Genomic DNA, 12,133 nt, shown 5'->3' on the forward strand with positions numbered 1-12,133 from the left:
ATATATATATATATATATATATATATATATATATATATATATATATATATATATATATATATACACATATATATATATATTAGGGCTGCAACTAACGATTAATTTGAAAATTGATTAATCTGTCGATTATTACTTCGATTAATCGATTAATAATCGGATAAAAGAGACAAACTACATTTCTATCCTTTCCAGTATTTTATTGAAAAAAAACAGCATACTGGCACCATACTTATTTTGATTATTGTTTCTCAGCTGTTTGTACATGTTGCAGTTTATAAATAAAGGTTTATTTAAAAAAATAAAAAATAAAAATAAAACAATTTTTTTTTTTTAAAGCCTCTGTGCATGCGCATAGCATAGATCCAACGAATCGATGACTAAATTAATCGGCAACTATTTTTATAATCGATTTTTATAATCGATTTTAATCGATTTAATCGATTAGTTGTTGCAGCCCTAATATATATATATATATATATATATATATATATATATATATATATATATATATATATATATATATATATATATATATATATATATATATATATATATATATAAATATATATATATATATATATATATATATATATATATATATATATATATATATATATATATATATATATATATATATATATATATATAATCAACGTTGTATCAATGTCTTGTGCCTGCTGGGTAGTAGGTCCATGACGATGACTTGTGTTTTGTCTGATCCGGCCGTTTTACTGCCGCGTTACAGACACAGGTTTGAAAACATATAAGGTATGTAAATAAACATTTACAAAATATTTCTGTGTGAATAACTACTTTCATAACGTATATATCTGCGGCTTATAGTCCGGTGAGAGGTAATATATGGGAAAACATTTTGTTTTCTTTTTAAAATTTAGTAGGTGCAGTCCTGACAATACAGTAATAACGATGACTTTGAACCCTCAACTTACCTTTTATGTTGTAGGGGTTGTCGATGTTAAAGTTCCCATTCCAGACCACGGACAAATCCACTGGCAGGTCACTGATGTCGTTCCCCTCGTAGGCATACTGTCAACAACAAGGCAGCAGAGATAAGCGTTGACATTTAGATGGAATTAGGTGCAGCAGTACTATCATCACCAGACACCTCCAATCACTGCAGAATGTGGCACAAATAAAAAGCCAATTGAGTTGAGCTGGCAGTGATGTCCTAACCTGCTCCGCTCGTAAACATGAATGATGAGAGACGGGCGATATTGTGATTTTAACACCGCGCACGCACTCGATGAAGAGATGACTCCCGCTATTTCAGTGATGAATGAAAAGCTTAATATATCTCCCACAATAACGTTCCCATCTAATTTCATTTTTGCATCCTGAACTAATAAGAGATGAAATGTAATTGACTCTTTTGGCGGCGTAATCACTTTTATGGAATCACTTTAAATGAGACAAGAACGATTCCAAAGCGGCGATGCGATGGCAAGGCATTAACGGCGGGAAACACACTAATCTGTGTAATGACACCCTGAAATGATTGAGGCTGAATGCAACATGAAATAGATCACCTACCATCAATTCTGGACTTTAAGCCAATACCTTTTTCCTACGCTATGATCTGTGCGGCTTATAAAACGGTGTGGCGTCCATAGTGGATCTAACATAATATTGTGAGAGTCCAGTCCATAGTGGATCTAACATAATAGTGAGAGATTCCAGTCCATAGTGGATCTAACATAATAGTGTGAGAGTCCAGTCCATAGTGGATCTAACATAATAGTGTGAGAGTCCAGTCCATAGTGGATCTAACATAATAGTGAGAGATTCCAGTCCATAGTGGATCTAACATAATAGTGTGAGAGTCCAGTCCATAGTGGATCTAACATAATAGTGTGAGAGTCCAGTCCATAGTGGATCTAACATAATAGTGTGAGAGTCCAGTCCATAGTGGATCTAACATAATAGTGTGAAAGTCCAGTCCATAGTGGATCTAACATAATAGTGTGAGAGTCCAGTCCATAGTGGATCTAACATAATAGTGTGAAAGTCCAGTCCATAGTGGATCTAACATAATAGTGTGAGAGTCCAGTCCATAGTAGATCTAACATAATAGTGTGAGAGTCCAGTCCATAGTGGATTTAACATAATAGTGTGAAAGTCCAGTCCATAGTGGATCTAACATAATAGTGTGAGAGTCCAGTCCATAGTGGATCTAACATAATAGTGTGAGAGTCCAGTCCATAGTGGATCTAGCATAATAGTGAGAGTCCAGTCCATAGTGGATCTAGCATAATAGTGAGAGTCCAGTCCATAGTGGATCTCACATAATAGTGTGAGAGTCCAGTCCATAGTGGATCTAGCATAATAGTGAGAGTCCAGTCCATAGTGGATCTAACATAATAGTGAGAGTCCAGTCCATAGTGGATCTAACATAATATTGTGAGAGTCCAGTCCATAGTGGATCTAACATAATAGTGTGAGAGTCCAGTCCATAGTGGATCTAACATAATAGTGAGAGTCCAGTCCATAGTGGATCTAACATAATAGTGTGAGAGTCCAGTCCATAGTGAATCTAACATAATAGTGATAGTCCAGTCCATAGTGGATCTAACATTATAGTGAGAGTCCAGTCCATATTGGATTTAACATAATAGTGTTAGAGTCCAGTCCATAGTGGATCTCACATAATAGTGTGAGAGTCCAGTCCATAGTGGATCTAACATTATAGTGAGAGTCCAGTCCATATTGGATTTAACATAATAGTGTGAGAGTCCAGTCCATAGTGGATCTCACATAATAGTGTGAGAGTCCAGTCCATAGTGGATCTAGCATAATAGTGAGAGTCCAGTCCATAGTGGATCTAACATAATAGTGAGAGTCCAGTCCATAGTGGATCTAACATAATAGTGTGAGAGTCCAGTCCATAGTGGATCTAACATTATAGTGAGAGTCCAGTCCATATTGGATCTCACATAATAGTGTGAGAGTCCAGTCCATAGTGGATCTCACATAATAGTGTGAGAGTCCAGTCCATAGTGGATCTAATATTATAGTGAGAGTCCAGTCCATAGTGGATCTAACATAATAGTGTGAGAGTCCAGTCCATAGTGGATCTAACATAATAGTGTGAGAGTCCAGTCCATAGTGGATCTAGCATAATAGTGAGAGTCCAGTCCATAGTGGATCTAACATAATAGTGAGAGTCCAGTCCATATTGGATTTAACATAATAGTGTGAGAGTCCAGTCCATAGTGGATCTAACATAATAGTGTGAGAGTCCAGTCCATAGTGGATCTAGCATAATAGTGAGAGTCCAGTCCTTAGTGGATCTAACATAATAGTGAGAGTCCAGTCCAAGTATGTGCTCCAATTACTCTATCACAAAATAATAAGAGTTGTAGAAATGATTGTAAACTCAAGACAGCCATGACATGATGTTCTTTACAAGTGTATGTACACTTTTGACCACGACTGTACTTGATAGCGAGTCCTGCAAACATGGTGAGCCATGACTGCGGACACAGTCCATGGTAACCTCCTGACCCGGTCAGTCAGAGGCTATCCTCTCACTCTCACTCCCGGTGTGATGGTCACTACCTCCGACGGCCCCAGGATGAGAGATAGTAGGACTATTATGTACTACTGTAGCGGCGATACAGCCCTATGTGAAAGCCTGGGGGCTCCGGCACAACACAGGCCTATTCTAACCACGACTTGATATCAACCACTCCGGCGTGATACTGATTTATCGGCAACAATAGTGAATTGGGATGATTTGAGCATGGGAAAGGGCCCTCAAGTACAAGAAATGTGTGGGGAAAAGATAAGAAAATGAGAGTGAGGACAGAGCAATGTCACAATGTGCGAGTGGCTGATTAATTCATTCTTCACATTTTGCGATTGGATGATTTACACCGAGCGAGCTCTTAAGGCACAGCGATATTCAAATGAGCGAGAACGTCTCCGTGCACCTCGTGGGAGCCCGGAGTCTGCTACGGAAATTTCATTCAAAGCTTTTTACCGCTGACAATATTTTCGGCGCTGTACGGTTTTACACACAGGGATCCATGGGAAATGATTTCCATAATACCTTTGGAAGAGGTATGTTTTGGTATGGATCCAGGTTGGTATTTTCCTGGGAGTAACACCGTGGTGTGCAACTTTTCCTGGCGAAGTAGCATCAATGGAAACTATGCAAAACATGCTGGAAGATACGCTGATAAACAATAACAAATGAGCATGGGTCGAAGCACAGGTGTCAAACTCAAAGCTCGGGGGCCGGATGTGAGCCGCCACTTCATTTTATCTGGCCTCTGAAAGGCTGGAAATAAGGTGGCAATCTTATCATCTGCACAGAAACATATTTCCTAGGGGTGCAACGGTACACAAAAATTTCGGTTCGGTACATACCTCGGTTTAGAGGTGAAGTGAAGTGAATTACATTTATATAGCGTTTTTTCTCAAGTGACTCAAAGCGCTTTACATAGTGAAACCCAATATCTAAGTTACATTTAAACCAGTGTGGGTGGCACTGGGGGCAGGTGGGTAAAGTGTCTTGCCCAAGGACACAACGGCAGTGACTAGGATGGCGGATGCGGGGATCGAACCTGCAACCCTCAAGTTGCTGGCACGGCCGCTCTACCAACCGAGCTATACCGCCCCAGGTCACGGTTCGGTTCATTTTCGGTACAGTAAGAAAACAACAAAATATACATTTTTGGGTTATTTATTTATCTTCGACCAAAAATATTTTTCTTAGTGGAATATTTGATGTGAAGTAATGGGAACCTTGGATAGGTCAATAATTCATAATAACATAGATTTTGATTCAATATTATGTTTTGAGCAATGACAGTTTGAAAGAAAAAAAAAACAGCTTTGTTTTATTAGTCAACATTGCAACTTTTTCTAAATTACATTTAACCTTTAAGCTTTTTTATTCCACTCTTGTTATGTTTTTGTTTATTTGAATAGTATTTTTAGAATGTGCCGTGGGCCTTTAAAACATTAGCTGTGGGCCGCAAATGGCCTCCGGGGCACACTTTTGACACCCCTGCTATAGGTAATAAAACATTAAATGTGATAAATCTATGGATAAAAAGCAGAGCCTGGCGACGCATGCGCGTTTATCATAACTCTCTCTCTCTCTCTGCCCTCACCAATGCTGCTGCGCGCACAATTTGTTTTGTTTTTAACCCCTTCTTAACCCTGAACGTACATTGAAAATACACGCAACCCTAACTCAAAATGCCGGACATTTGAGGCATTTAAGAAACTCCGCCCTGACAGCTCCGCAAAAGAGGACATGTCCGGTGAAAAGAGGACGTATGGTCAGTCTATCCTAGCCCGTTAGCTGCTAGCATGCCGTGTGTTGTGCCTCGGTGTGCATTGTTTACACAACGTGCGTTACGCTACTTAATATGTCCGTGTGGAAACTCGTTCGGTACACCTCCGAACCGAACCGGAACCCCCGTACCGAAACGGTTCAATACAAATACACGTATTTGTATTGAACCGAAATGGTAAATACCCCAAGTATTTACCATTTCATATCTTCTAAACAAGTCAATACTCCAAACATTTTCTTTTTGGTTATCTAAATGAATACTTAAATATATTCTTGTCACCTTGAACTATGATTTAAAGGGGAACTGCACTTTTTTTTTTTTAAATGTTGCCTATCGTTCTCAATCATTATAAAACACAAGAACACACCTTTTTTATTTATCTATTTCCAAGATGATAAAAAAAAATGCAGCTAATAGGAGTCCCCATTGTAGCCTTTAAGGCCTCTAAATCAACTCCATCAACGTTTTATATACACACTGCAAGTATATATATATATATATACAATGTAGTAACAGACACCTTCATAAAAATATGTGATATGTACAATATATACACTGCAAGTATATATATAATGTAGTAACAGACACCTTCATAACAATATGTAATATGTACAATATATACACTGCAAGTATATATATATATATATATATATATATATATATATATATATATATATATAATGTAGGTGCAGACACCTTCATAACAATGTGTAATATGTACAATATACACACTGCAAGTATATATATAATGTAGTAACAGACACCTTCATAACAATATGTAATATGTACAATATACACACTGCAAGTATATATATAATGTAGTAACAGACACCTTCATAACAATATGCAATATGTACAATATATACACTGCAAGTATACATATACATATATATATATATATATATATATATATATATATATATATATATATATATATATATATATATATATATATATATATATATATATATATACACATATATATATAAATATATGTATGTATATATATATATATATATATATATATATATATATATATATATATATATATATATATATATATATATATATATATATATATATATATATATATATATATGTATATAATGTAGGTACAGACACCTTCATAACAATGTGTAATATGTACACTATACACACTGCAAGTATATATATAATGTAGTAACAGACACCTTCATAACAATATGTAATATGTACATTATACACACTGCAAGTATATATATAATGTAGTAACATACACATTCATAACAATATGTGATATGTACAATATTTCCGACTTCTGGCAACAAATGTGTGTTCCTACTTCCAGAAACAAGGCCTGTCTTCTATTCATGGCAGACTTGGTAACAAACAACAAAGACGACCATCTTTAGACAAATGAGGATTCACAACCTTATCTTTTTGAAGCTGAATATACAGAGGTAGAACTACTGCTTCTAGAAGTGAGGGCAAATGAAGGGTGAGATGTTGGAGTGAAGTGACAGTCACTTCACATGTGGAATTTGAAGCTATGCTGTTTTGACAACAATGGTGTGCTTACCCAAATAAACTGGAAAAAATATTCCTAGCCATCTGGACCAAACAGACAACTTACTGGCCACAATGCCTTGCAACAGAAATACGAAACATGCTGTAGTATGGAAAGGGGAAGAGACATGATGGAAGAAAGCGAGACATGGTAGAAGATAGAAGAGCAGTGGGCTGGAGGAAGGGTGAAAGGATAATACAAGACATGGTAGAAGATGGAAGAGCAGTGGGCTGGAGGAAGGGTGAAAGGATAATACAAGACATGGTAGAAGATGGAAGAGCAGTGGGCTGGAGGAAGGGTGAAAGGATAATACAAGACATGGTAGAAGATGGAAGAGCAGTGGGCTGGAGGAAGGGTGAAAGGATAATACAAGACATGGTAGAAGATGGAGGAGCAGTGGGCTGGAGGAAGGGTGAAAGGATAATACAAGACATGGTAGAAGATGGAAGAGCAGTGGGCTGGAGGAAGGGTGAAAGGATAATACAAGAGCAAGGTGAAGGAGAAATGGCCGAGGGAAAGATGGATAGAGAGAGGTTATTGTTCTGTGGACACCATTCATTTACACCTGGAATAAAAATCTATAAACGGCTGAGCTGGTGGGCTCCAAAGTGGAATTGGCATTTTCAATTTGTTCCCTGACATGTCTGGCTGCTTGCTCCTTTCACACACTCCTCCTTCCACACACCTTTTCCTCTCATTATGTGTTTCTTTACAACACTTCCTCCTGCCCTGCCTCCATCCCACAGAAGTCCACTAGTGACATGAGTTTGAATATGCATTTGGCCAAAGGGTTTCCGGCATAAATGGGCAACACGGTGGTACTGGGGTTAGTGCATGTGCCTCACAATACGAAGGTCCTGAGTTCGATCCCGGGCTCGGGATCTTTCTGTGTGGAGGTTGCATGTTCTCCCCGTGACTGCGTGGGTTCCCTCCGGGGACTCCGGTTTCCTCCCACCTCCAAAGACATGCACCTGGAGATAGGCCCCTCCCACCTCCAAAGACATGCACCTGGGGATAGACACCTCCCAACTCCAAAGACATGCACCTGGGGATAGGCCCCTCCCACCTCCAAAGACATGCACCTGGAGATAGGCCCCTCCCACCTCCAAAGACATGCACCTGGGGATAGGCCCCACCCACCTCCAAAGACATGCACCTGGAGATAGGCCCCACCCACCTCCAAAGAAATGCACCTGGGGATAGGCCCCTCCCACCTCCAAAGACATGCACCTGGGGATAGGCCCCTTCCGCCTATTTACAGATAAACACTGACATTTAATTTTTTTTTAATGGATAAACACTGGTATTTAATATGTATATATTATTATTTACAGATAAACACTCACATTTATTATTTATATATTATTTACAGATAAACACTGATATTTATTAGTTATATATTATTTACAGATAAACACTCACATTTATTATTTATATATTGTTATTTACAGATAAACGCTGACATTTATTATTTATATATTATTTACAGATAAAACCTGACATTTATTATTGATATATTATTTACAGATAAACACTCACATTTATTATTTATATATTATTTACAGATAAACACTGACATTTATTAGTTATATATTATTTACAGATAAACACTGACATTTATTATTTGTATATTGTTATTTACAGATAAACACTGACATTTATTATTTATATATTATTTACAGATAAAACCTGACATTTATTATTTATATATTATTTACAGATAAAACCTGATATTTATTATTTATGTATTATTTACAGATAAAACCTGACATGTATTATTTATATATTATTTACATATAAACACTGACATTTATTATTTATATATTATTTACATATAAACACTGACATTTATTATTTATATATTGTTATTTACAGATAAACACTGACATGTATTATTTATATATTATTTACATATAAACACTGACATTTATTATTTATATATTGTTATTTACAGATAAACACTGACATGTATTATTTATAACAGTTCGGATGGTTCTTTTCCCCTTTGGTCCGGAGGACATGACGTCCACAGTTTCCAAAAACAATTTGAAATGTAGACTCGTCAGACCACAGAACACTTCTCCACTTTGCATCAGTCCATCTTAGATGAGCTCGGGCCCAGTGAAGCCGGCGGTGTTTCTGGGTGTTGTTGATAAATAGCTTTTGCTTTGCATAGTAGAGTTTTAACTTGCACTTACAGATGTAGCGACAAACTGTAGTTACTGACAGTGGTTTTCTGAAGCGTTCCTGAGCCTATGTGGTGATATATTGTACAGCCCTTTTATATATGTTATTTACAGATAAACACTGACATTTATTATTTATATATTATTTACAGATAAAACCTGACATTTATATTTATATATTATTTACAGATAAAACCTGACATTTATTATTTATGTATTATTTACAGATAAAACCTGACATTTAATATTTATATATTATTTACATACAAACACTGGCATTTATTATTTATATATTGCTATTTACAGATAAACACTGACATTTATTATTTATATATTATTTACAGATAAACACTGACATTTATTATTTATATATTATTTACAGATAAAACCTGACATTTATTATTTATATATTATTTAAAGATAAAACCTGACATTTAATATTTATATATTATTTACATATAAACACTGACATTTATTATTTATATATGTTATTTACAGATAAACACTGACATTTATTATTTATATATTGTTTACAGATAAAACCTGACATTTATTATTTATATATTATTTACATATAAACACTAACATTTATTATTTATATATGTTATTTACAGATAAACACTGACATTTATTATTTATATATTATTTACATATAAACACTGACATTTATTATTGATATATTATTTACAGATAAACACTGACATTTATTATTTATATATTATTTACAGATAAACACTGACATTTATTATTTAAATATTATTTACATATAAACCCTGACATTTATTATTGATATATTATTTACAGATAAACACTGACATTTATTATTTATATACTATTTACAGATAAACACTGACATTTATTATTTATATATTATTTACATATAAACACTGACATTTATTATTTATATATTATTTACAGATAAACACTGACATTTATTATTTATATATTATTTACAGATAAACACTGACATTTATTATGTACATGGACTTGTTTCTTCAGCATTGTCCACACGTTTAAGTCAGGACTTTGGGAAGGCAATTCTAAAACCTTCATTCTAGCCTGATTTAGCCATTCCTTTACCACTTTTGAGGTGTGTTTGGGGTCATTGTCCTGTTTGAACACCCAACTGCGCCCAAGACCCAACCTCCGGGCTGATGATTTTAGCTTGTCCTGAAGAATTTGGAGGTAATCCTCCTTTTTTCATTGTCCCATTTACTCTCTGTAAAGCACCAGTTCCATTGGCAGCAAAACAGGCCCAGAGCATAATACTACTACCACCATGCTTGACGGTAGGTATGGTGTTCCTGGGATTATAGGCCTCACCTTTTCTCCTCCAAACATATTGCTGGGTATTGTGGCCAAACAGCTCCATTTTTGTTTCATCTGACCACAGAACTTTCCTCCAGAAGGTCTTATCTTTGTCCATGTGATGTCATGGACAAATTCATAAAAGAACCAAACTTCTGTGGTATGTGCGCTCCATCTAGTGGTACACCAAAGAATGAAAGTACAATGTTTTATTTTCTTAAATTCAAACTGTGTGTGATGTTACAGTAGCCAACAATATTAAATATGTTTATTAAACAAAACCTCTGCCTTGTTTTTAGTGAATACCTAAGCCTACTACGCTACCGTATTTCAATGTTGGTCATTATGATAATTTTGTCTGGGGTGGTACTTGGTAAAGGAAGGTTTGCGTGCCAATACAGAGGAGGGACGGGGCAGGTAGATGGATGGTAGGCGGAGCCAGGTAAGAAGTAACACTGAGGGTCACAGCCTGATGATTAGTCATGCCCAAGGTGTGTGTGTGCTCGCTAAAAATACCACACCTGCCCAGGGCAAAGCTAATACTCGAGATAGAAGTGATTAGTATGGCTCTCTCGGCTCAAGGTGAGAGGGGAAAACAAACAACCACTCACAGGGTGTGTACGTGCCACATACAGGGTGTGTACGCGCCACATACAGGGTGTGTACGTGCCACATACAAGGTGTGTATGTGCCACATACAGGGTGTGTACGTGCAAAATACAGGGTGTGTACGTGCCACATATAGGGAGCGTACGTGCCACATACAGGGTGTGTACGCGCCACATACAGGGTGTGTACGTGCCACATACAGGGTGCGTACGTGCCACATACAGGGTGTGTACGTGCAAAATACAGGGTGTGTACGTGCCACATATAGGGAGCGTACGTGCCACATACAGGGTGTGTACGTGCTAAATACAGGGTGTGTACGTGCCACGTACAGGGTGTGTACGTGCCACGTACAGGGTGTGTAGGTGCCACATACAGGGTGTGTACGTGCCACATACAGGGTGTGTACGTGCCACATACAGGGAGCGTACGTGCCACATACAGGGTGTGTACGTGCTAAATACAGGGTGTGTACGTGCCACGTACAGGGTGTGTACGTGCCACGTACAGGGTGTGTAGGTGCCACATACAGGGTGTGTACGTGCCACATACAGGGTGCGTACGTGCCACATACAGGGTGTGTACGTGCCAAATACAGGGTGCGTACGTGCCACGTACAGGGTGTGTACGTGTCACGTACAGGGTGTGTACGTGCCACGTACAGGGTGTGTACGTGCCACTTACAGGGTGTGTAGGTGACACATACAGGGTGCGTACGTGCCACATACAGGGTGTGTACGTGCCAAATACAGGGTGCGTACGTGCCACGTACAGGGTGTGTACGTGCCACGTACAGGGTGTGTACGTGCCACGTACAGGGTGTGTACGTGCCACATACAGGGTGTGTAGGTGCCACATACAGGGTGTGTACGTGCCACATACAGGGTGCGTACGTGCCACATACTGGGTGTGTACGTGCCACATACAGGGTGTGTACGTGCCAAATACAGGGTGCGCACGTGCCACATACAGGGTGTGTACGTGCCAAATACAGGGTGCGTACGTGCCACGTACAGGGTGTGTACGTGCCACGTACAGGGTGTGTAGGTGCCACATACAGGGTGTGTAGGTGCCACATACAGGGTGTGTACGTGCCACGTACAGGGTGTGTAGGTGCCACATACAGGGTGTGTACGTGCCACATACAGGGTGCGTAC

At 37.7% G+C, this 12,133-nt stretch overlaps 2 protein-coding genes across 4 annotated transcripts in view; both read right to left on the reverse strand.

Annotated features, from left to right (window-relative positions):
* LOC133648406 (plexin-A1-like) overlaps positions 1–1,074 on the reverse strand; it is a 155,580-nt gene extending 154,506 nt beyond the window's left edge. For all 3 annotated transcript variants that reach the window (XM_062044473.1, XM_062044481.1, XM_062044464.1), the window contains exon 1: positions 951–1,074. The gene's annotated coding sequence lies outside the window, so the exon portion shown is untranslated. The remainder of the gene's footprint in view (positions 1–950) is intronic.
* LOC133661029 (plexin-A1-like) overlaps positions 1–12,133 on the reverse strand; it is a 234,172-nt gene that overhangs the window by 1,049 nt on the left and 220,990 nt on the right. Inside the window, exon 14 of the mRNA XM_062064396.1 lies at positions 951–1,047. Within this exon, the coding sequence (XP_061920380.1) occupies positions 951–1,047 (97 nt within the window). The remainder of the gene's footprint in view (positions 1–950; positions 1,048–12,133) is intronic.

Source organism: Entelurus aequoreus, linkage group LG01 (assembly GCF_033978785.1).
Source record: "Entelurus aequoreus isolate RoL-2023_Sb linkage group LG01, RoL_Eaeq_v1.1, whole genome shotgun sequence".
Taxonomy (NCBI): Eukaryota; Metazoa; Chordata; class Actinopteri; order Syngnathiformes; family Syngnathidae; genus Entelurus; species Entelurus aequoreus.